Source organism: Cyprinodon variegatus, unplaced genomic scaffold, assembly GCF_000732505.1.
Source record: "Cyprinodon variegatus isolate N-32 unplaced genomic scaffold, C_variegatus-1.0 Scaffold7, whole genome shotgun sequence".
Classification (NCBI taxonomy): Eukaryota; Metazoa; Chordata; class Actinopteri; order Cyprinodontiformes; family Cyprinodontidae; genus Cyprinodon; species Cyprinodon variegatus.
Genome location: NW_015150460.1, coordinates 2192402 through 2217877, shown reverse-complemented (window position 1 = coordinate 2217877; position 25476 = coordinate 2192402). Strand labels below are relative to the sequence as shown.

Below are 25476 nucleotides of genomic sequence, written 5' to 3'. Positions count from 1 at the left end.
CATAGTATAGTATGACCTTAAAAGTTGGCTAAAACAAGTCATAGTATAGTATGACATCAGAATTAGGTTAAAATGAGTCATAGTACAGTATGACCTCAAAAATTGGCTCAAACAAGTTATACAGTAGCATAGTATGACATCAGAATTAGGCTCAAATGAGTCATAGATAGCAAGTCCTAAATAATTGGCTAAAATTAGTCATAGTATAGTATGACATCTGAATTAGGCTAAAACAAGTCATAGTACAGTATGACCTCAAAAATTGATCATAACGAGTCATAGTATAGTATGACCTCAAAAATACGGTGGCCCAGAGGTATCAACACTAATACAAAAGCTGCAACGCAAATACAAAAGCTGCAACATAAACACAAAAGCTGCAACGCAAATACAAAAGCTGCAACATAAACACAAAAGCTGCAACACAAATACAAAAGCTGCAACATAAACACAAAAGATGCAACGCAAATACAAAAGCCACAACATAAATACAAATGCCGCAACACAATTACAAAAGCCGCAACACAAATACAAAAGCCACAACTCAAATACAAAAGCCGCAACACAAATACAAAAGCCGCAACACAAATACAAAAGCCACAACACAAATACAAAAGCCACAACACAAATACAAAATTAGTCATAGTACAGTATGCCCTAAATATTTGTCTTAAACAAGTCATAGTATAGTATGATGTCAAAACTAGGCCAAAAGAGTCATAGTATAGTATGACCTCAAGATTTAGCTAAAAAGACACACAGTATATAGTACGACCTCAGAAATTGGCTAAAACGGGTCATAGTATAGCATGAAGTCAGAGTTAGGCTAAAATGAGTCATAGTATAGTATGACCTCAAAAATTGGCTAAAACAAATCAAAGTATAGCTGGGCATCAAAAATGGGCTAAAGCGAGACATAGTATTTTAAGAAAAATATTTGGCCTAAACAAGTCATATAATGGTATGACCCCAAAAATAGGCTAAAATTAGTGATAGTATTGTGTGACCTCAAAATTAGTTAAAATAAGTCATAGTATAGCATCACCTCAATTATTTCCTAAAATGACACATAGAATAGTATGACCTCATAAATAAGCTAAATACGAGTCATCGTATGGTATGACCTCAAAATTAGGCTAAAAGAGTAATAGTATAGTTGGATATCAATTATTGCTTAATATGCTCATTTTTAGGATCTCATAATGCAGATTTTAAATACTACAATCTGAAAAACTGGAAATATTAAACTACTGAAATATAATAATTTGTCAAACTAGTGTAATTTACTCAAAAGTCTCATATTACTCTATAAATTAGTCTAAATCCATAGTACTACCAATTAATCTCTCTCTATAGAATCCCTTAGGTTTACAGTTGCAATCAGGAAATATCAAATATTTGGGAATTACTGTGTCATCTAAATTAGCTGATTTACCAAAACTTAACCACATCCTGCTTTTAAAAAGATAGAAGAGGACCTAGAAAGATGGAAATCACTTCCGATCTCCCTTATGGGTAGGGTAGCCTCAATTAAAATGATGGTCTTACCCAGAATAACTACCCCATTAAACCATCATCCGACTGGTTTAAATCTCTAGATTCTTCCATCAATTTCTTTGGAAAGATAAACCCCCTTGCATCAGCTTAAAGACACTACAGAAAACTAAAGACAGAGGGGGACTAGATTTACCTAACTTCCAATACTACTATTTAGCAAATAGATTACAATACATCTCTAAATGGATAAAACATAATCCCTTAGAAGAGCCCTGGATAGACACAGAACAGGAAATAAGCAGTAATATCAAAATTTCAGATTTGCCGTTTATTAGCTCTAGTACCAAGCGGCCACTGGCGTAACTTTCTGAAGGACTGGTGTGGACATGTCCCCACCAGCTTTGGCATTGAGGGGACAGTCCCCACTAATCATTTCCGCTATTTTCCCCCCTTTCTGCTGATTTACTTTAGCCAACAGTAACTGGGGTTGGGTGCAGCTGTCTGTGTTCAGAGAGTTTTGAGTCAGTTTTTTACTCGTTCTCCCTCTGTTCTGTTCTTACCACCTCTCTGTGAAATATCATCGGATCTGTCGCTTTGGGACTTTATATTATTTTGGGGTCACTCACTATTCACTGCATACAGAGTAGCTACATGGAGGAGGAGAGACACAGCAGCACTCAGTTAATTTTAACCTGCAGCTACTTCGATATATGTTTCAGTAAAAGTGAAACATCCCTTCGTTACACATAGGGAGCTAAAAATGGCAACAGTGTGTACATTTATATAAGTTAAAAAAGGCTGGGCTTCTTAGAGGACCACACTTTGGACAACCAGCATCATTATATTGGTAGACAGGTTCATAAATCTGTTTTTAAGCAGAGCAGAGACACAATTAGGGAAAGCTGCTGATTTAAAGGTGAAAGAGATTTACTGGGATATGCAACATGCAATAAAATATATCCCCAAGTTTACAAGAAAAAATACGCTATGCTATAATAAAATTCATCATATCTTTTTGTCTATTGTAGTTCAACAAGACTCAGAAATAGCTGTGCCACCCAGCCCAGACACAGCCAGACTCACAGGACACAGACTTAAAATTAAGGTATAAGAAACCAGCAAGAATTAAAGCACAAATAATACAAATCAGTGTATAAATTATTTTTGAAATATAAGGTTCAAAATATAGACTTTAGCTCTCAACAACATATGGGACAAATTTCTAAATTTCATTTTGCTGCTTGTGAAGGAGGATAATCACTGATGCAGCTGAAAGGAAAGCCATGCATGGATGGATGGATGGAATTCATACTAGGGATGCATGAGATATTGCTGTTGGCATCGGTATTGGCTGTTATTTATAATTTTTTTAACCATTAATGTTTTTGAGCCCTTTTTAAATAACGCACTAAAGGCAGACATCTGTCTGTAACTATAAATATCAATGTACTGTGGTACTCTTTTTTTTTCAACAATAGGAGAGCATTCAATAAATATATCTTTGAGCTCATTTTTGGAAAATATAAACCCTGTTAACACTATTTACTTTTGACTTTTACCCTACATTTCAACACAAATATCTATACTGTGTCTACTCCTTTCTCAAAACTGTCTTGTTTCATCTGCATCTTTTGATAATATGACGTAACAGTTGCAACAAAACAAGAAAAAAATGTAGAGCCCTTCAAGAAAATCCAAAATCCATTCCCCCTTTATTAGGTCTTAAATTTACATGTTGGTTGTTATCTCTTTTAGTCTTAATGTTGTTTGCAACTTTGCTCTAAAATTATTCAGCTTCTTATGCAGGCCTTCTGTCCAGTTCAATCTATATTATCCTGTTAAAAATTTTAATTTTGAACAAAACTAGAATGAATCAGCTTTATATTTCTTAGCTTTCTCTACCAACAACATGAGCAATAGAGTATTGTTAGCCTACTTCTGCTTCTAAAACAACAGTTTCTGCATCAACTGCCCAAACTGGCAACCATATTTATGCCTCTGTTGAAATTTGGTGAAGGACCTCACAAAATCATCCTAATAGCCCCACATGATCCCCACGCCACACTTTGGACAACAATGATTAAAAGTGAAATATATTTGCATGTTAGCTTTAGAAGTTGTTTTTGTACAAAGCTCACCTCCATTCACCGGCCTGCCGAAGTTGAAATGTTGTTAGACATTAATCTTAGAGACCTTTTTATAAAGTCAAACAGGACTTTAATAAAGTTTGTTTAGAATAATATAAATACAAGACCCTGAACAGAAAATAACAAATAAAATACAAAACATACAAAAAACATTAAAAGGACATATCGGTTTGGTTCAGTTTCGCATCCATGGAGTAAAACTGTGAGGAAATATCACAATTTAGGGCTGAAATAATTGTCCAGACTGCCCTCCATTAAAGGTCTGCAGCTTATCCCCCACTTTAGAAAAAGACACACATGACTCTGGACAGTGACTGTATCAACGGCCATTATGAAACACATCATCAGTTTATCCCAGGACCCATCGATCTGCCTGAGAAGAGTTCAGCTGCACCGACTCGCTGCTCTCTCCCTGCTCCTGCTGAAAAGCACAAATCTAATTAGATTGATTAAACAAAGCTACCAACAGGTTTAAATTTTCACACATAAAACATTTCCACACACCTTATTGGCGATGGCTCTGAGTTTCCCCAACAGGGTGGGTTTCTTGGTGTAGACCACATCATCCTCAAACTCCTCTCCTTCAGCCAAGCCACAGCTGTCTGCAGCTGGCAGCTCACCCTCCTTGTTCGCAGACATCACCAGGCGAGAGTATTTGTATTCCAACCTGGTGACAAAGAAATCCTTTTCAGCTTTCATGAAATGTGTCAATTGTTTCATTCTGATGTCACTAAGATGTCAGGTAAAATAGTAATATGACTCGGCTCCAGCCGGCCGCCACCCTGTCATCAATGGTGACACGTTCCCTTTTTAATCAGCCTTACAGTCAGACCTTAATGAGCACCTTGCTGTGCGCAGGTGTATCTCACCTCTTGTTTTTTTTCCAGAAATAGAAGGTGAGGGACACAAGCAGCACAGCGACAAAGGCACCAACACCAAGCCCAACCTTCAGCCACAGAGCGATGACCTCGCAGGGAGTGGAGCTCCGAGAAGGCAGTGCCACTCCTTTGGTGCACAGTTTTGGTTCGTTCCACATGTACAGAGTTTCCTAAAACAAAATAGTTCCAAGATCGTAGGTGGCAGATATCAATCTACAAGAAGAAAGTAAAGGGAAGATGTTTGTCTCCGTGTTACCTGGACTCCTCCTTTGCAGGCTCCCTGTATGAGATGGTAGTCGGCCTCAGTGCAGAGTGGACAGGCGCTGGAGCTCTCCCACAGGAAGTGAAAGGTGCATCCATCACATGTTCCTGCAGAACAGGAGCTGCACAAACACAAGTCAGGAGAAAATGCAGAATAAGGGTCAAAAGTAAAACATGGTGTAAAACCTTTGGGCTCCAAGTTTTTGAGGTGAAAATATCAAGTATCGTAAAACTAAAATTATTCTGATTTCTGTCTTTATTTATGTGAAGTTATTGCTGTTATTATGGCACAGACTCCATATATCAAAGCTTTGAATCAAAGACAACTATTACCATAATTCTCCACACTAAAAATCAGGATGTTAGTATTTCCAAAATAAAAGTTTTATTTGTTCAATCTAAAGGGTTCAGTCCTTTTTACAAAGTAAAAACAGATTCTGCCTTAGATTATTTTAAAATATACAGTTGATATTTCTACAGGAAGCTTGGATGGATGAACCACGATGGTAATAAATTCTAGAAATACATATATTTTCCAAACTTTTTTGTTTTCTCTTTTTTAAATCTAAAGAAATCTTAATAAAAGCTGGGCCTCAAAGCCTCTGAGGGGACCATGGCAGATGTACCTGGGCACGGAGAGTTGTCCTCGCTCAGACTTTTCTGGATTGCAGCGAACCGTGATGACAGAACTTCGACCCTGATCACATGAGGCCGTGGCCTGCATTGACCTGAAGGAAAGATTAAAACTCATTAATATCTAAAACCAACCACACTAGATAATAGTCTTCTTCCTCTGTCTTTCTCCACCTGTAGAAGAAGTTGATGTCTGGAATGTCGTTTGGATTCTCAGGGAACAGATCCGGCTCAGCGTTTATTCCGTCGAGAACAGTGTCCACTGTTGCTCCTGAACAGAGTCATCAGTTTTTACCAGCAGAACGCCCAACATAGCGCACATGCAGATCGAAAGTTTATACCTATGAAGGTGTCAGCCAGACTAATGGACTGCGAGGAAATGGGCAGCCTGAAGCCCCGCCCATCTCCAGGGATGATGGTTGACTGGCAGAGGAAGCTGTCCACCGTGTTGAAGAACTGAGACAAATCACTCTGCTCATCTTTGCTGGACACATCTGTGACGTTATCGGTGCAGACGGCAGCTCTTCTTCCCTTAGAAGGAGAGGGAAGTCAAAGGAATATTATTTTTTAGTTTTTATAGGCAAGTTCTTCATCACCTTTATCATCATTTTTAACAAGTTTATTCATAAAACACTTTAACAACAGCAAACGCTGACATAAAGTGCTACTAGTCTACAAGGTTTTATTTTATATAGACTAGAAGGATCAAATTTATTATTTCTAACTTTAAATCAAACATAATTTATCAAAATTGTGGGTTTGGCCACTTGTAGGTTTTTAAACTGCATTTAAAATCCAGATGTTTTTTGTATTTTAAATTTCTCTTTTTCTTCCCCTCAACCTCAAATTCTGTAACTTATTCTACCTTCCAAGTTTTCTTTAATTAAATATGGAGAGTAGGAGAAAGCTCCATTGAAAAAGCTGATTACTCGCCTTCATACTCCTACGACACAGCCAAGCAGCTTTGAACCACACCTCCACAAAAGCCAATTGGTATCCAAAATTCATCTTAAAAGGCATCCGATCAGCAACTCGTCTGCTCCTGTGTGCAGGCGGTGGTTGTGCTGTGCGACTTCATCCAGATGACCCCATTTTAACCCACCTCCATCCCCTAATCCACCATCATAGCTAAAATGTAATCAGAGTTTCATTAACCGGTCTGTTAGAAGACCACCATGTTGAGCCTGGTTCTACCAGAGGTTACTTCCCAATGAGGAGTTTTTCCTCTCCACTCTCGCTTCATGCTTGCTCATCATGGACAGGTTCTCTCAACCTATGTTATCCAAGCTGGACTTCCATCTTCCAGATCTCTTAGTGAAACTCTACCATCAGCTCACGCAGTCGACTGGATCTCCCCATAAAGCTCAGCATACCGTCTCTCGCTAACCAGCAGTCTACAGACTGACCAACTTCATCTATCTCCATTCCACCACTAGTTTCAGGCCCAGGGGGAAACAGCTGTGTTCTTTACGATTCATGCATATCTATCAAAATTCAGCATTATGTTACCTGCCGAGGTCTGAGCACCAAAGACAAAGTAATTGTATCAATACATTTCTAAATTGTCTTTTCTCTCCGTGTGAGTTTTTCAGATTGAAATGATTCATAGATCTTCTGCCCTCGTTGCCCCTTTTTTCAAACAAGAAATTTATTTTCTGAGTTTAGTTTTGGACATTTTTGTAATGAGGTTGAAAGAAAGTGTTAAACAAAAGGAAAATCTCAAAAAACAAACAAAGTGATAAAAAAGAGTAGGACATAAAAAAAATAAGTCCTGCAAAATAATAAATAAAAACTCAGTTAAAAAATAAGTAGGAAATAGATTTAAAAGTCTTACATAAAGTATTATTATCTTAACACATATTTATTTTATGAAGAAATAATAAAAATAAAATAATACTATTAGATGTAATTAGATGCTATTAGAGTTTGAAAGTGCTGAAAGAATGAGCTTTGCAAAGTTGAACCTAGACAAGTAACTTCAATTAAATGAAGAAAATAATTGTCTGGCAATGACGAAAAGTACAAATTTAGGATAGAAACGAGCTCAGAATATGAGCAACAGCACTTCACACAAGCTTCCATTAATGACAATAGTCGTTATCCATCTTCTTTCCACCGCTGCTTAATTGATTAATGATGCAGTTTTGGCTAAAGCTTTAATGCTACAAGCAAAAAAAAATTATGTAATGTTTAAACATGTTTCTACAGTAAGTGCTCAATGATTTAGGGAGTTACCTTGTGGCCACAGAGGCTGATGTTGAACAGGTGAAGATACTTTGTGCCTTTGGAGGTAAAACTTGGCCCCAATATCAACGAAGCCGCGTCACTCATAGGGCTGAGGTCAAAGGTCAGTGTTCTGTTGTTCTCTGTGTGAATGAATGAGCAGTCGCTGAAGCAGCGGGAATGCTCCTGAAAGAAACAACACAACAACAACAATAGTTGCATCAATTCTTCTTAAGCATTTGCCTCTTAGTAAGGTCTGTCCAGCATAAGAAAGTTTCTCCTTTGCAACAAGCTTACATCCATTTTGGGAAGTCCAAAAATAAGTGGGAAACAACTTTTGGAAAGTCTTAAATAAGAGCAAGCTTTTATTTTGAAAAGCATACCCAAGTTTTTATTTAAGAATTCCATTTAATTTAACCCCAGAAGTAATTTAGATCCACTTGTACAATCATCTGAATGATAAAAGGTTTGTATGTTTATTATTTGGGGGGGAAATATGTATGAGCCTTATTCTGAAAGGCAAGCACGCTGCTGTTTTAATTAAACATTTAGCTCCATTAGCATTCTGAAGACTTGCTGGTGTGATTGTCAACAAAGACCAGAAAGCAAAAAGAGGACTGATGGATTTTGTTTTAGATAAGAGAACAAGTGTTTGAAAAACTGTTTTCTTGTATTTACTAATGAATATATGATTATGATTTAAAAGGTCATATAAATTCCTGTTCACAGACATTTACTTCCACCTGTAAAATAAGTCAAGCTTTTATTTTAAAAAGTATATGAAAATTTATGATGGAAGCCTAAATTATAAAACGACAAACTAGGCTTTATAGGATTGTTTCTCTTTTGGTGGCATCATTGCAGAAAACATGAACCTCTAAATAGTCTCAGATTGACATTCCAGATGGGGAGTAGACGATCTCTGCACCTTGTTGCTGATACTTCCAGGTCCACAGGCAATGCAAGCATCCCGGCCGTAGGTGTGCCGCCCAGCTAGGTGGGTGTTTGGTGGACACTCCTGGCATCGGTTAGTGTCCCGATCGATGAAGAAGCCGGCGGGGCAGGGAACGCAGGAGGAGCCGGCCTGCTGGGAGTTCTGCGGAATGAGAGCACAGGCTCGGCACGCCGACGCAACCCCTTCCAGGACGTTGGTCACACTGATGGAGTAGATCTTCACTGTGTCGCTGATGTAACGGCGAACCTACACATGTAATCTGCTGGTTTTAAACAAGCAATGCAGGATGTTGAGATGGTTTTCTTGCTGGTTTGCGCAGGTTTTACCCACATCCAGAGCGTGGCTTGTCCTCTGAAAAGCCCAAGTAAACGTAACAGAGGCGTTTCTGGTCATGCTGTGTGAGAACGCCTGCTTCCCCTTACTGCCCTCCCAGGACTCCACCACTGTGGTGCTCTTCCTGTTTACATCCTGCAGGGGGCACCACAAGAGAAGACAGAGAGAGCATTTACTCACTAGTAACTAGTACTATCTTTACTTCCACTCCAATCCAATACGTGCTGAGACACACACCATCATGAAGTAGAGCTCACAGTCAGCAGAGCAGATGGTCTCGAACACAAAGGTGATCCTGCCAAACTCTCCACCGGTCATCCCAGCGAGCGATGCAGGTACCCTGAAACCATCGATCTAGGATGTTCAGAATCTCCAAACACTGATGTTAAATTGCCACAAAGCTTGTTATATTTCTACAGGAACGTAGAAGTCTTTCATTTTCTTTTTTATTTATACCAACGCTCCTTTTTTGTGGTTTCAAGTAGATTTTCACAAAATCTTCTTCATTAGCTTTTATTTTCTGTCCAATGTCTAAACATTTTAGGGTTCTGTTCAAACCTGGAATCAAAACACTTCCATATGTAAACAGTTTGGGGCTGGTTGTCTTCTAAGAGATAATATTCTACGGTTTTGTGTATTCAGTAGGTAATTTGTTTTGGTAAGAATAGATGGACAAGCAGCCTGTTATGACTCTCATCAAGCACCAGAGTATGGAGGACCAGCTCTACCATGTTTAAAAATAAATGCATAAATAAATAAATGCTCAATAAATAAGCATACAATTAATTGCCCCCAAAAATACAATAAAAATATAAAAGTAGTTAGAGTGAGACATAAATGTTATTTATTTATTGTCCATTATAATCTTCAACTTAATTTATTAATTACTTATTTTTTAAAGTATTTATTTATGTGCATGTTATAATATTTTAGTCTGTTTTATTCTTCTTTATTCTTTGTATTTTTTTTTTACCCTATTCATTTGTTGAAGATTATGACGAACAATAAATAAATAAGGTAATTATTACAAAGGCAAAAAAATAAAGAAGCTAATTAAAATAGATATATTTATGTATAGTTCAATTTCTACCTACATTTATTTATTTATTGGATTTTTGAGGGCAATTAATTGTATGCTTATATATTTATTGAGCATTTATTTATTTCTGTATTTATTTTCAAATATGGTAGAGCTGGTCCTCCATACCAGAGTTTTAGACTTTAGACAGATTTCATTTGTCATTTTGTTAACACAGGTGTAAAACAAAAAGATATGTCGTTTGGAAACGGCTCACTGGACAATTTCGTCTTTTAAAAATGCAGCCTTGAAAAATAAAGTAAAATGTAAATAAAGTAAAAATAACTGTAAATTTACAGTTCTAAAATAAAAAAAAATAAAAAAAAAATATATATATATATATATATAAGTAATGATAAAATATAATAAATATAATAGGAGTTGCTTCCGGAATGAAAAAACTAATAGGAATGAGCCCAGAGTTATACAGGAAAACAATCTTACTTAAATCCAGGGACATGCAGGGTAAGGATGAGGTAATCATTATCTGAACTCCCTGCCCCGCTCCGAATGTGGTCTCCAGCCACCTCCCATCCTGAGGAGAAACAGACATGAATTCACCATCACACTGAATATATTTGGAATGGAAATAAACATCATATAGCATACACAACAAATGTGTATTGCTGAGTTAATGAAATGAAAAATGCACATTTTGTGTAAGTCTTTTATTGAATGTAGAGCATCAACAAAGCAGCCAAAACAGTTTTGATCTAGTGATCATTGGTTCAGTCAATATATATCAAAATGTGCTTTAAACTAAAGCTTAAAATAGCTTTTTACTCCAAAACAATTTAAACTTTTAATAACATTTAGTTAAGAGTTAAATATATTTTTACTATTTCATTCATAATAGGTAAGCAGGTTGTTCTTAACCTATTTACAGGGCAAAATTTGAATATTTTATCTTTTAATTCTTTCTAATCTGAAAAATGTAGAGTGTTGTGGGTAGCTCCAGAGGGGGAATCTTAATTCAGGATAAAAATATTTCATGCACTCTGGAAAAGTGTTAAAGGGGTCATAGAATGATTCTATAGGGTATCTGGCGCTGGTCCTTAAGGTCTCTGAATAACAATAAATGTGTAACATTGGTTTTGCTGAAAATTGTATATTTGCTGTTCTATGATCCCTAATGCAAGCCTGGTTAAAAGCCTTAGAATGAAACAACAGGTTTTCTTCCTTTTATGTTATGCTCATTAATATTTACATGAGCTGTACGCTGATTGGTTGGTTTAAAACGAGCAAAGCTGCTGAGCAAAGACGCATCATAGCAACAAGCACTCACTCACTGAAACATCAAATTGTTGATATGGTAGGGTGACCAGACGTCCCCTTTATCCCAGACATGTCCTACTTTTCATACCTAAAAAAATGTCAGTGGGGAATTTAAAAATCGTCCAGGATTTTGGTCGACTACAGTGCAGCAGGACCGAGCCGTCAGCTCCGGGGCTGGTCCGGGAACCCCAGCGGACGGGGGCAGGGAGCCAGCCGGGGATGGAGCGACCAAACCCGACCCGGTGACGGTAGCCTGGACGATGGCGGCCCCGTGCTTCCCCCGTCCAGCCCGGTAAGGCAGGCGGGGTAATCATACAGTAACCGGGTCAGGTTCGGACCAGCCCCGGAGCTGATGGCTCGGTTCAAATGCCCGATCCGGTCCAGTCAGTGGCCCAGCATTGACGTAAATTCGGTGCTTTGTTAGCCGATTTTATGATGTTTAGAATTGTGAGATTTACAGAGAACTGAGGTGTCGATGGGGTTTGAGCTACTCTGTACGCCAATTTCACCCACTGAACTATCGTTATTCATCTATGACGATGTAAACTCGGTTTTGCATTCTATGACCCCTTTAAGAGGAAAGCAACTACTAAAAGAAAGCCAGAAACTTCTGTTTTGGTTTGCAGAACAGAAAATATTGTAGATAATGGTACTCTAAGCGGGTAAATGACAAATGCAGAGTGTTGGGGAAAGTTCTTATAAACAGAATACAAGAATCTTCCCCACAGTGACACTTTGTAGTAACAGAGTCTGTTTCTGGGGAAGCTTTCCTACAGCAGGGAAAGAGAAGCTGGTCAAAGTTGATGGAAAATTGACAATATTGAAAGAAAACCTGATAAAGTGAGTGAAAGATTTGAACCTTTTTGCAGAATTATGACCCTGAACTTAATGTCTGAACTTGAGCTATATCGAAAAGAATTGTAAAAAAAAAAAAAAGTGAGATTATAGATGTGAAAAGCTGGTAGATGCACCACTGCGAATGCTAGCAGCTAGAAACACAATGAATGGTTGTTCTTTGAAGTGACTGCTAATAAAAGCATGACGCACTTTTGAGATGTATTAACAAAAAGTTTGTCCATTGTCCATCCACCCATTATTAGGAACTACTTTGTGTCACATGAAAATTCACTGAAGTATGAATGGGTGTTAATGTGCTCACCGTTCATGTCGTCACATTTGGAGTTCCCCACGTTGAAACAAGAGGTCTTCATGTTGGGTGGAAGCACGTTCCACCATTTGTACTCGTAGCCCAACACGGGTTCAGTACCTGCGGGGCACTCGACACACGCTGGTGCAAACCCAAATACAACATCCAGAAATCAATTCAGACACACAGGGATAAAAACCTGCAGGTTAAAATGCTGTGTTTGAACAGGAACTCTCTGTTCATGGGTGGATCAACCAGCTGGGTCAACAATTTATAACAATGAATGGACAGAGTCAGTTACACTTAGCATTATGTCAGTACCAGAAACATACTTAGACTCTGATGAAGCAGCTGATGGATATCTTACAAAGTTTGGCAATTGGCCCTGCAGCAACAGCAACTATTGAAATCACTCATCACAAAAGAGACTTACAATAAACGCAGAGATGATTGTGCAAAAGTGTCCTAACATGAAGCAGCAATAAAAAACTTGGCTAAGCAACCTGAGGCAGGTGTATTTTACTATTTTTCTTACCATAGGTGCCATCAGAGTGTGTTCCAGGAGGGCAGGGCAGACAGGTGGAGTCGTTGCTGTTGTAGTAGCCAGGGTTGCAGGGGGGGCAGGGCTCTCTCTGTCCGGTCGCAGGCAGGTTGACGGCCCCCTTAACATTCTCCACGCAGATTTTTGGCTCCACCCAACGATAAAGCACCTGTGTCTGTAACCAAGCGACAGGGTTCAACCAAAACAGAGCGAGTGCATGGCTGATAAAGGCCATAAAAAAAAACAGGTACATATGTCAGTGCGCAGGTGAAATCTGAAACCTCTGACCTTTCCCTCGCTGTCACAAGCCGAGTGAATCTGGAAGTAATCCTTCTCCGAGCACGGTGGTCTCACCTTACATTCAGCCCATCCCTCATCTGAGCAAAAAAGGATTTAAACACAGAGAGTCAGCCTGCAGAGATGCAACACAAAAATAAAAAGCTGGCAACTAGAATCAGACCTAAATGTATTTGGTTATGCTGCAAAAACAAAGGTGCAATTTTTTATGATATAGGGACACAGTTTTTCCCCCATTACTGCCATGAAATAATTTTCCTCCCATAATGTGAGATTTATCTGGTACAATTCCCCTGAAAAAGAAATGCTCCTCTAATTAGCTTTTTTGCAACCCTAAGCTAAAACCATAAATGACAGGGAGGTTATAGTTAATCTAGCCGTAAATAACTACAGAACATTTGGGAAAATAATGAGATCCCAATAACTGGATGTTTCTCTGGAGATAAACTACTGCCATCTAAAATGTTGAAGGGAAATGTGTTGTAGTGTTATAACCTGATAAAAACAAAGCCTTAAAAGACAAAAATACAAATAGCAAATTCAACATTATTTCAGATTAATGTGATTTTGTTTCCCTCATAAAGCTTTCATTATCAGTAACTTTATAAACATGCTTCAGGCAAATGTTAGCCAAGGTAACAGCACTGTTGAACCGGAGTCTAGACTGAGGAAAACACTTCTGTTCCCTGAGCCCTTGAATGTGCGCTGTTCTGTCTGGATTTGCATGGAGATGTATTGGCCTTAGCCATACATGGATAAGGGTCACTGAGGTTGAAACCCTGTTTCATGAAATATTATGTTCTGCAGCTTTTTACATACAAATAAGAGACCATGAAGTCATGTCTCCTCAGAAAAACATAATCAGTGTTGATCTTAAGGTTATTAAAGGATGTTTACTGTGGATGACCATGAATCTACTTTATACCTTAATGACTGAATATTTATCTGCTGCTTCATCCCCAAAGGCAAAGGTTTTTCCAGCCATCCTACTTCAACGCTACAGGTATAACAGCGGGTTAAAGCAATCTAAGGCATTTCCTAATAAATACAGCAGGTTTCTCGAGCACTATTGCCAGTTTCAGACAAGTAAGGGGGATCTTTGCATACAGTATGGTAACTATCCTTCACAGAGCATATCAGTCTTGTGCAGATCTCTGTGCAAACATCATGGCAGCTGAAGTCAGAAGCAATCATGCAATCCAAAATCTGTGCGTTTTTAATTTAGCAGTCACTATGAACTGATCAAACCAAAGGTTAGAAACCTACGAGTCTTTAAACGAGTCCTGCCTTAAATCTGGTAAAATTCATTTAGCCATTTTCGTACCCCAAACAAGTTTCAGGCTACAAATAAATACTTCCTTTAGTTTTCCATCAAGCAGAACCTCTGCACAATTGGGAGGTGTGTGCGTTTTTCTTAACTCCATTGTCCTGATATGGTACAATCACTAATATAAAAGGGCCTCATATGGGACCAGCTCTCCTCCGAGAATCTTAAAATGGTCCCTCCTCAGAAATCAACTGCTTTGATCAAACTACAGCAGCTGAGTGCATTCTAATAACTAAAGAAAAATAGCTCCTTTTGATAAGAAACACAAAGTGTTCTGAATGTATCCCACAAGTTATCTTCAGAATCCTGCAAGGACCATCAATTCTAGATGATTTTAATGTTGATTTGCATTAGTCTGTACAGGAGGGCTACGTCAACACAGATGCTGTTATTTCCATCGTTTCCAAGTTTAAGCATCTCAGCAAGAGTTTATTATAGTTTATTAAGAACCATTTTATTCCACTATTACTTATTTTTTACTATTTTATATATTTTTTTGTCCACTAAATTACTCATTCCTCAGTTTTGACCGATGGTTGATCCACATTAATTTGGTTCCAATAGTAGTTAAAAGAGAGTTGTTTCTCTCCCCTGTCACCAGGTACTTGCTTCGAATGGAGCTACAACTCAATATATTCTATTTCCTTACATATATCCATACTACCCTAATAGTAGAAGGAAAATCTGATCCAACTGGACTCCAACTAATCTGACTGTGAAAGGGACAGCTTAACAAAACTAAGCAGGATTACATTGAATGGACTAGCCTTGGACCTGTCTGACTTAATTTAAGTGCTTTAGGAGTACTTTGGTTTCTCTGTGTACGTACGAGAGTAGTAATGTTCTGGGCAGGCTGAACAGGCGGATGCTCCCTTTCCAGAGTAAGTGTTGCTTGGACACGCTTGGCAGGATGAGGAACCGGGCATCGGACTAAACCAGCCGGGCCGACATGGAAAACACTCCGACGTGTAGGCGACACCTGCAGCAACACTCAGCTTTTAATCATTCTGATATTTTCAATTTGTCTTCTACTAGAATATATGTTGATCTTACCTTCTATTTGGATGTTCTTCAGCAGCACTGGTTTCACCATCTTCCCTCCCACCAGTATCCCTGTTGTTCTCCAGTACAGGATGTTTGTGCCCGACTTCAGGCTCACCTAAACAGGAGGCATTCTTGGTGAGGAATCTATTAACTATTCCCCGAGGGGAACCGACAGAACCTGGTACTCACTGTGTGTGTTCCCCATTCTCCACTGTTGGTGACTTTAATCCACTTCTGGTCGTCCGTCTGGGACATCTCCTGGCACTGCTCGTTCTGAACCTGGACAGAGATAATCACAATACATGAGCCCCACATAGTTAGACTCAGAGCATGTCATCGTCCAGGTATGGTTCTTGTTGCTTACATAGAACTCAAAGAAAATGTTGTTGTCTGGATACTGATAGGTGAAAGACACTGATCCCTGTTTTTCTAGATGGACGGCATAAACTAGGGACACCGTGCACTCGTCGCGGTTGGACTCCAGGTACAGACCCTGTGGCGTCCACGATGAGCTGGAACAACCACACGGTAATCATAATTTTGTTTTTTTTACAGTTAGAATGTATGTACCTCTTATTCCTTTGTTACCTGTTACAGGCCTGAATGTCCTCTCCATTTGGTCCAGGATCCAAAAAGCTGGCCAGGCTTGTGAAGCCAGCAGGAATGGCATCCCATTGGTCAAACCGCAGACCGCTGCCCAAAGAATATGATCCAGCTGCACACGGCGTGCACAGCTGGGTGGACATCTCCAAAAACATCCCTGCCGGACAGGAGAAGGCTGCAGGGAAGAAGCAGGTTACCTTCGATTACATGCAGAAACATGTTTGTAGAGCAAACATTCAATCACAGCTTACAGCAGTCTGTTCCTCTGGTTGGAGATGGAAGGCCCAAGCAGGAGCCTGGAGTGAGAGGGATGGCCACCCTCCATCTTGACCCAGTGCTGTCGCACTCTGTGTACTGATAGTAGTAGTCTCCCTGCAGAAAACATGCAAAAGCAGTGCAAATATTCCCGAGTTAGCATACCACTTTGGTCCTGGTTCTCTTACATACTGTACAGAAATTTATAAGAGCCTATGCTTTATTTAAAAACACAAACATGATTTTTACACAATTAATTTGCACATCAATATCCATTTTCACACAAAAAATTTTACTTATTTACAGAAGACATGGATATATAACAAAAATGCTCCTCAGAGATAATTGCTAGTTTCCTGGAAGGAGAAAAGTTGTTTCTTTAAGCCAATCTGGTTTAATGTTAAATATGAATTAAGCAAATCTTTCTGTACAAATTATTGAGATTGTAATAGATGCTTGTTAGGATATAATAACTTTCTATTTTTTTGTGATTTTTTTGTGGGGGACTTGGCGGTTTTATTGATTTTTTTTTTTTTAAATAATTGTGCCAATGTAACGAAAAAAATACTATCTAAATGAAAAAGTAAATATTTGTAGTTAACAGAACATATATCTAAAAGTGGAATCTTGGAATTTTGTTAATGCTTTAGTCCTTTTCAACTGAGAATATTATAGGCTGCCATCTGTCCTAAAAATTGTGATTTTTTTACTGATATAGCAGGCGTGTTATACCATTGATGATTCACAGAGTTGTGCAATAATTCACCAAGCTGTACTATCAACCACTTTGGTGTTGACAAAAAATAGAACATCCTACATTTTCCAACACATATTTAATACATGTTTTCTTTACAGGTTTCAAGTGAAATTCCTGATTCCTTCCTATTGGTATTTTATCATTTTCATTCATTTTCTTCCAAATTTTAGAATTTCTTCAACAAAAACAGAAAAAAAACACAGCTTGATGATTTACAGCAGATATTTCCACAATAGTAAGGCTTTAAATATATGCCTAACTTGGCTGGATGAAATTACTAATCTTTGTCCACACCCTACTACTACACAGCGCCAGTATTAAATTACAGACTTTTACAACTCTTCTTTTCATAAATCCTGTTCCTATGTTCTAAATCACGCTGATCTGACATTTCTGTTTATTGCTGGATTGATTCAAAGTCACTGAGTTTGATTCCATTTATTTTCCCCACATTTACATTGAAACATGCAAATCTAACTGCAAACTCTGCTTTGATAATTAAATAAAAAGATATTTTGAAATACTGGGAAAAGTATTTATTTATAAGAACTTCTGCTTATTAACATACCCAGTAGGGAAATGACTCTCTATTGGTCCCAATGGAAAAAAGGAAATGTGGTCGAACCTGGGAGAGCGACACTGGACACGTTTTAGCAAGGTAATAATACTGCATGACCACATGTTAAAGGGCTGGTTGTATAAAAGACATGAATGGCTTTTAGTGACTGTCCCTGATCACCATGGCAACAGCTTGTTGGAACTTTAATGGCTCCATTAGGAGGACAACAGCAGGTCATTTGGTTTCTTGTCAAGGACGGCTGGTTGTCGCTCGCCGTTCAAACTCCCAGAACGTTGACTGAGATGTTCTGTGATGCGGCTCTCGGCCGCCATGTAGATGAGATGTTAATCAAGGCTTGTAGTGCATTCAAAGCTTCCATGAATGACATCACAGTCATGGTGGGGAAAAAACAACTAAGTATACCCCCAAACTAGTTAAACCAATCTTCTGCAGAATAACTCTCAGTTGCTGATTACTCAGATGTTTCTGCAGAAGCTTTTTTTTGGGTAGTTTGTGATGAGGTTATTGCTGTACAGGTCCTGAGGGTTCAGAAATGGGCCCAAATCATTAACCCTCCACCACCATGCTTGGCTGCTGATATAAGGCATTTGGACTACTAAACTATGCCTGGTTTCCATGAAGCATTGTGTCCCCCCATAGTGTTAGCCAAACATCTTTACTTGTCCAAAAGACATTGTTCTACAAGTTTCCTCTTAGCAAATAAAAACTCTACTCTTTCAATACAGAGAAGAGCAAATGTACAAGCTACCACGGAGGCCGTATTTGTTTAATCCTTTACGTTTAATCATGAACATTTCACAGTGATCTGAGGTCTGCATAGACTAAGCTAAAGACTTTTGTCCTCCATGCTGCTTAAATACATCAGAGTATTGACAAAGTCTCCTGGATAGGTGTTGAAACATCTACAAAAAAAATTGTGAAAGTCCAGCTGCCTTTAAATGTAAGCCTGTTTGTGTTTTCTGTCTTTTTTTCTAATTATAACACCGTTTTGTTTTTGTTTTTAAATTTTTTTGTTTTAACATTAATCTTCAACATCCAGGCCAATTTTGTATGGACCATGACACTTCCTTAAGACCATTTAATCAGGTAAATTTGATATGATGCATTTTTATTTGAAGTGTCCCTGTTAAGGAACCAGAGATATGTGTGGACAAAGTCTGCTTATAGAGGTGTTGCTACCAAACAGGCAGATTCTGAGGTGAAAGATGTTCAGTTCTCCACTAGACAAGAATCTTGGATATTAATTCTTTTTCCTTTTCTAATCTCCCTTCTTAGATTTATTAGGTCATACAGCTATAAACCAATATATTTTAGTAAATAGATCCCAAAAATCTCTGACTCCATATTTCCCCCCCCTGCTTTTATTGTCATTACACTCTCACAAGTACAAAGCAATGAAATTAACTCTCTGCATTTAACCCATCCCCTTGTGGCAGTGGGCTGCCATTGTACAGCAACTGGGGAGCTGTGCGGGGTTAAGGGCCTTTGCACAGGGAACCCAAAGGGGCAGTCAGTGGGAGTGGGGCTTGAACTCAGCACCTCTGGATTCCAACCGCAATGCCCTAATCACTAGGCCGCCACTCCCCATACCTTGGTACTTTTAAAGATTGTAATCAGCTACAATTCGTACCTCTTCCCTCCTGTTGATTAGTAGTTTATATTTCTCCATTTCCCATACATTTTTTATTCATTGGCATCAATAACACGGTTGATTAACATCATATCAGACTTATTAAACTTAAAATGATCGAAGAAACCTTTTCTTTTTAAATGCAGTAATGAACTCAGTAAAATCTATGATTTTTGCTTTAGATAAAGTTTAATCTGTCATATCATCATAAAATATTAACTACATCTCAGACTGCTCAAAAAATAAATGAATGGCCATCACTTATCGTGAGCTGTAGCCATGTGATAAAACCTAAACAAATGTTTTGCTTTCTATGCGAGTCCAAAGTATCTCTTCCCCAGAAAATCAAAACAGGCGGTGGTCTGCAGTGTAGCAAAATTCACTTTGCTGCTAATTTATCTAAACATACTGCAAATATAAGAGGAAAAGCATCTGCAGGGAAAAGAAGCGGTGAAAGGGAGGCTTTGCAGAAACAGGTCAGGTTTGAATATGGATCCAAATTCAGCATTTATGACTAAATCATGCTAGTTATTCACAGTGAGCATCTGTATCTCATCCAGCAGAACAAATAAACTGATTGTTGCTTTGCTTTGTGTGGAAAAAAAAGTCAAGCAAACACTCAATTAGCATGCAGGGAATTTAGCCTCCACTGCCATTTAAATATCCCTGTTGACAGTGGAGGAAAAAGGTAAGACTGAGAAAAAGGGACACAGACTAATCTGTTTCACTAGTCTCCAGGGTGATTCACTCTGGCTGTCATGGAAACTGGAGGCAGGAAGGGAGACGGTAAAATTTAGCTCTTGAGCACAGCAGTCAGGGGGTTTTAGGATTTAACATAACATAAGAAAGATGGAACGCTAATCTGTATAGATGTGACGTAAAAGATGTTTGTTTAATCTATCATGAGAAAGAGAGAAAAAAATAAATAAGTCAGTCAAGGATTTCCTTCCTCCTGTCGGGTTCAGATTATGTTTACCCACACAGAGCAAACATTCATCAGGAATAAACTCATCACATGTTTTTTTAAACATATGGTTGAATCAATATTATCATTAACTAAAGCCAGTATCAACAGAGTTCTTTTGCAACATTGGAAAATGGGGGGGTTCTGGTTCCTTTTTAGATAATCAATTCTGTATTTTTATTGCATGCATCATTTGAACTGGAAGCTTTTTTCCTGCTACTATGATTTAAATATCTAGTACTAAAATATATTAAAAGGGTTAGTAACAATAAACTTAATAGGACATTTGTTTGATTTTTAATCAACTTTCCCTCATCAGAGACCAAATAAAACTCACCAAAACTACCCTATCTGCAGTCCAGTTGCTACTCTTACACTTACAGCCATTTTCCAGGTCATGAATTATACTTTATGTTCTCAGGAAAAAAAAGGAATTAGACTGCAACACAAATAGCTTTAAAGTCAAATAAATCCTACTTTTAATATTTTCTAGAATACTACCAAGTAGATTTTTTTACCCATCTGATGTGAAAATCCAACATGGATGCTACTCAAATAGTTCATTATTACAGTTTTTACTTTGTTCTGATCTCACAGCTGCTAAAATGGATGTAAAGCACAGGTTTAGGGACATTTCCTCCTATTTCAGTTTGAACTCAAAGTCCTAACATCAATGCTAAAAGTTGAAAATATGAGTAAAATATCCACATTCATAAACACTGATGTCAGAATCCAACATGGCTGCTTGCAGCTCATTATTCTAAGACATTCTAAATGAGCAGCCGTAATAGAGATTTAAGATCTTATGACTTTTAAAGTAATTCTTACAAAAATACTTATTCTGAATTTGTGATTCTTTTTTTATTTAACCTGAACCCAAAAGTCATAATTTCTAGTTTTATTGTGGTATAAATCAACAGAAACTCCCTCATAAGTCAGAAAGTTTTCCATCCAATCAGGATATTCATATCCAACATGGCTGTCACAAAGACACAGTCTTTAAATACAGTTCTCCATGTTGTTATTTCTTTGTATCTATAATGGAAATTTAGGTTAGTGTTGGCAGTCATCTGTCTGCTTTTCAAGGATTTACAAACTCGTAGCTCATCCTGTTTCCCATCTGAGCTCAAAGGTAAAACGAATTGGCTTGCAAGTGGAAAAATATAAAACACCAATAGACAAAAATATTTAGAGGGTTTTTTTCTCATCAATCTCTACTTTATTATTATTATTAATATTATTATTAATAAACTTGCATCAAGTTTTTGATCTCTGGTACTTATAAATACTTCAGTGCTTCTTTAACAGTTGTACTGCAGAAGGCAAGATTTTAAAAGCAGTTTTCTTCCTAAAAATTGGTATCAAGTTGATAAATGGATAAAGTTTACTAGTGCTGCCAAAAAGCAGCAGTTTCTTCATGCAGGCATAAGAGAAAAAAACAAAAAACTCTAAAAGGCCATTAAATATCAAGTATGTATATCATTTTCCCAATTTTTCTAAAACAGATGGAACTTTTAATATTTTATATTTCTGATTTATAGTCGATTTATAGAGTTTTATCTACTTAAAAAGCAAAAAACAAAAAAAGGATTTTAGAAGTTTGGTGTTAAAAAAAAAGAGACAAATTTACACAATGAAAAGATTTAGAAAACAATTTATATAATCCTTTGTTTTGCATTGAAAGGATTTTCTTTTGATAATACATTTCTATTATTTGCTGGGTTGAAAATAGAGCTGATTTCCCCGCTTTGACTTTTCTTCTTTTTTGGCAATTGCAGTTTTGTCAGACAATCACCAAGTTGGAAAACGTACACAGATACAACATGGGTTTTATGAGAGTCTGAGGGAATCTTCTACAGCAAAATACTTAATTTCACAATTTGTTGAACTTTTCTTAATGGTGACTCCTCCTGTCCATATCATAGAAGCCTGGATAAAAGATATAAAAGTAGCTTTTCCAGATGTTTAATTGAAGAAAACTTTGAATGGGTTCAAAACATGTTCAGCTCAGACAGATTAAGGCCATATTGACTGAATTATTTTAAAACCAAGCTAAAGTAACTTTGTCCTTCTGTTAACCTAAAATGTGATTGATGTAAAATTTGTAATGTTACACTGGATCATTTATTTTTTATTTTTTTGCCCCATGTTTAAATTTTTTGGTTTGATATTTTTCCCTTTTATAAATGATAAATGGTAAATTATTTGACCAATTTACCTTTTATAGTATAATTTATGAAAGGATAAAAACAAACGCTTTGATCATAATACTTTGACTCAGATACTGTCCTGCTCTCATTCGGTTCAACAAGTAGTTATGTTTCACAAAAAATGCAAAAACAGTTTCCTTTTATTTCTCTTAAAAATTAAAAAAGAGAAAACCTATTATCATAAATTATTTAATGATTAGGTGTCTTCCTTGTACCTCAAAGAGATAAGATTGAAACTGTCGGACAATCATGGCAGTTTGCAAACTTTTGACGGCCTTTTACAGACTACAGTAGAAAGAAGACTTGACCGGATGTCCCACAACCAGGGGCGGAGCTAGAGGGGGGGCCATGGCCACCCCTACCATTTTTTCCCCCATAATACTGACAGTGGCAGCAATAATACTCTCAATATTCAAAACTTTAAATTTTTCATACATTAACAATTACTTGACCACAAAAACACTGGTTAATTATACACATAAATATACTAACATTAAAGATAAGTACAGAATTCCTACTATTTTCAGAACTAGATTTTGTGTTATATGGGGTAAAGAGAAAATGCAAGTCAGTCTTCAGTTAAATAATAAATAAATAACTATTCTAATAAAATCTTAGCAAATAAACAATTTTTGTAGATATTAGTACTTGTAAATATCAATTTTATGCAGAATGATTGTTGATAAATGTAGGTAAGTAATGACAATGGAAAATATGTTCAACCCAGAACTCAAACCTGAAAGAATTTTATCACCAAGATCTTTTATCTAGATGGATTTTTAAATATATGCGTCTGTTTGTTAGCAAAGGCTGTAGGAAAGTATAGTTTGTCTTTATTTAGAAAATATGGATGTTGTGGCTTTCAGCCATCCTTCAGCGTACATTGGTTACATCTGGCCACCCTTATAAAAAATTTTTTATTTTTATTTTTTTGTCTAAGCTTGGAGCTGTTTTCTTTTTTGTATCATTTGTTTGTAATAAAGAAAATGTCAAAAAGAAACATAAAAAAAATTACCAACAGTCAAAAGAAGTGAAACTGTGCAGGTTTTTTTTCTTTTTGACGTGTTTTTTTTTTACTAACCCAGGATACTCACTTTTGGTGGTACAGTTATTATATTAGATGATGTGGTGAACGACTTCTTTCTCTCCTAGCATCACCTCCAGCCAGAGGCGTAGCCAGAACATTTTTATAAGGGTGGCCAGGCAGTAACCAATGTACGCTGAAGGGTGGTCAAAAGCAGATCGGCACCAGAACTTTAGGGTCAATCTATACTGATCCAACAGGAAAATTAACAACCATATTCTCCAAATAAAGACTAACTATACTTTCCTGCAGCCTTTGCTAACAAATAGACACATATATTTAAACATCCATCTAGTTAAAATGCATGGTGGATAAAGTTCTTTCAGGTTTGAGTTCTGGTTCGAACATCTTTTCCACTGTCTTTATTCAACTACTTTAATCAACAATCATTCTGCATTAAAATTTATATATACAAGTACTAATATCTACAAAAATTGTTTATCTACTAAGCTTTTATTAGAATAGTTATTTATTTATGATTTAACTGAAGACTGAATTGCATTTTCTCTTCACCCCATATAACAAAAAAAATCTAGTTCTGAAAAGAGCAGGAATTCTGTACTTATTATCTTTATTGTTAGTATATTAATGCGTATAATTTATCCACAGTGTTTCTGTTGTCAAGTAATTGTTAATCTATGAAAAATTCAAATGTTTTGAATATTGAGAGCATTACTGCTGCCACTGTCAGTGTTATGGGGGGGAAAAAATGGAAGGGGTGGCCAATGATTGGGTAAAGGTGGCCATGGCCACCCCTGGCCCCCAATCTAGCTCTGCCACTGCCTCCAGCATCTCCAGAACCCCTCTGCCTCATCCCCTGTCTGTGTGTCTGATTCTGTGAAGGCCATAAAGAGTTTAGGTCATATTTTGAGAAATATAATCAACTGAAGTTAAAATTCAGGACTTGGAAAGTTAAGTGCTTTTTTCTCACTGACACCAAAATCCAATATGGCTGTCATGTAATTGCACCCAGTATAATCTCAACTGGTTTTGCCACAGATTTGACATGTCTAACATTGCTCTTAGCTTAGATTATTAACTATAAAATACAAAACCCAAAGGTTTCCTGACTTAAAAAGGGAAAGTGTTTTCAATGGAGTGCAGCTTTGCACCTGGCAGCCGGGATCTGCTTTGGATTGGCTGATTAAAAACAAACCAGAGGATATTGGGACCCATAGGAGCGTCTGAGGCCAGCAGACCGCGTCTGAAGCCAGTTTATGGTGAAAGAAACGCGTTTTAAGCCGAACAACATCACAGAGAAGAAGCTTTTGGGAATAGAGTGAAGCTCTATACCAATAAAGATCTATTTATTGTGTTAGGGTATTTATATAAGCTTGAGGGAATGTTTATCTAACAGAACTGTGTTATTAAATAAGGAGTAAAAATAATGACATTTTAAGCAAAACAGACTCCCACCTTGTCGCACGGCGGCAGGTCTCCTTCTGCCGCTGATCTGTGAGCGCTGATGATGATGAAGATGAGGAGGAGGATGAAGGGGTGGATGGGAGACAGGCAGCGGGAGAAGCAGGAGGTGCGCACCTGCTCCCACATCCTCAGCTCGGGTCACAAACAGCTGGCAGCTCGTTGCCTGGAGCTGTGAACGTGAAGCAGGCCGAGCGCTGATGGTGTGTCTGCTGTCCCTGTCATTGATGCGCCTGCCTTCCTCCTCCTGACGAAAACACCTACAGAAAATTACACAGCGCTTCTTCCTTTCTGGGATTTCAAATTAAAAGCATTAATTTAGTAAAGCACTTTGT

The 25476-nt window shown here is 37.6% G+C and overlaps 1 protein-coding gene across 2 annotated transcripts; it reads right to left on the bottom strand.

The window, feature by feature from the left end:
• Window positions 1-3689: 3689 nt before the first annotated feature.
• On the bottom strand, window positions 3690-25380 carry LOC107085272 (UPF0577 protein KIAA1324-like). 2 transcript variants are annotated; one of them, XM_015375524.1, is made up of 22 exons: window positions 25136-25380; window positions 16491-16611; window positions 16225-16414; window positions 16001-16148; window positions 15826-15915; window positions 15646-15751; window positions 15422-15571; window positions 13257-13345; window positions 12963-13143; window positions 12440-12568; window positions 10450-10540; window positions 9165-9267; window positions 8925-9062; window positions 8568-8840; window positions 7652-7825; window positions 5758-5947; window positions 5591-5687; window positions 5410-5511; window positions 4779-4905; window positions 4514-4692; window positions 4149-4311; window positions 3690-4062 (listed from the first exon to the last, which is right to left on the bottom strand). In XM_015375524.1, exons 1-22 carry the CDS (start codon window positions 25268-25270, stop codon window positions 3994-3996), a joined length of 3045 nt encoding a protein of 1014 aa, XP_015231010.1. In that variant the 5' UTR covers window positions 25271-25380; the 3' UTR covers window positions 3690-3993. The 2 variants fall into 2 exon arrangements, with proteins under 2 accessions (XP_015231010.1, XP_015231002.1); XM_015375516.1 differs by having other exon boundaries at window positions 3691-4065.
• Between the last annotated feature and the right edge of the window lie 96 nt (window positions 25381-25476).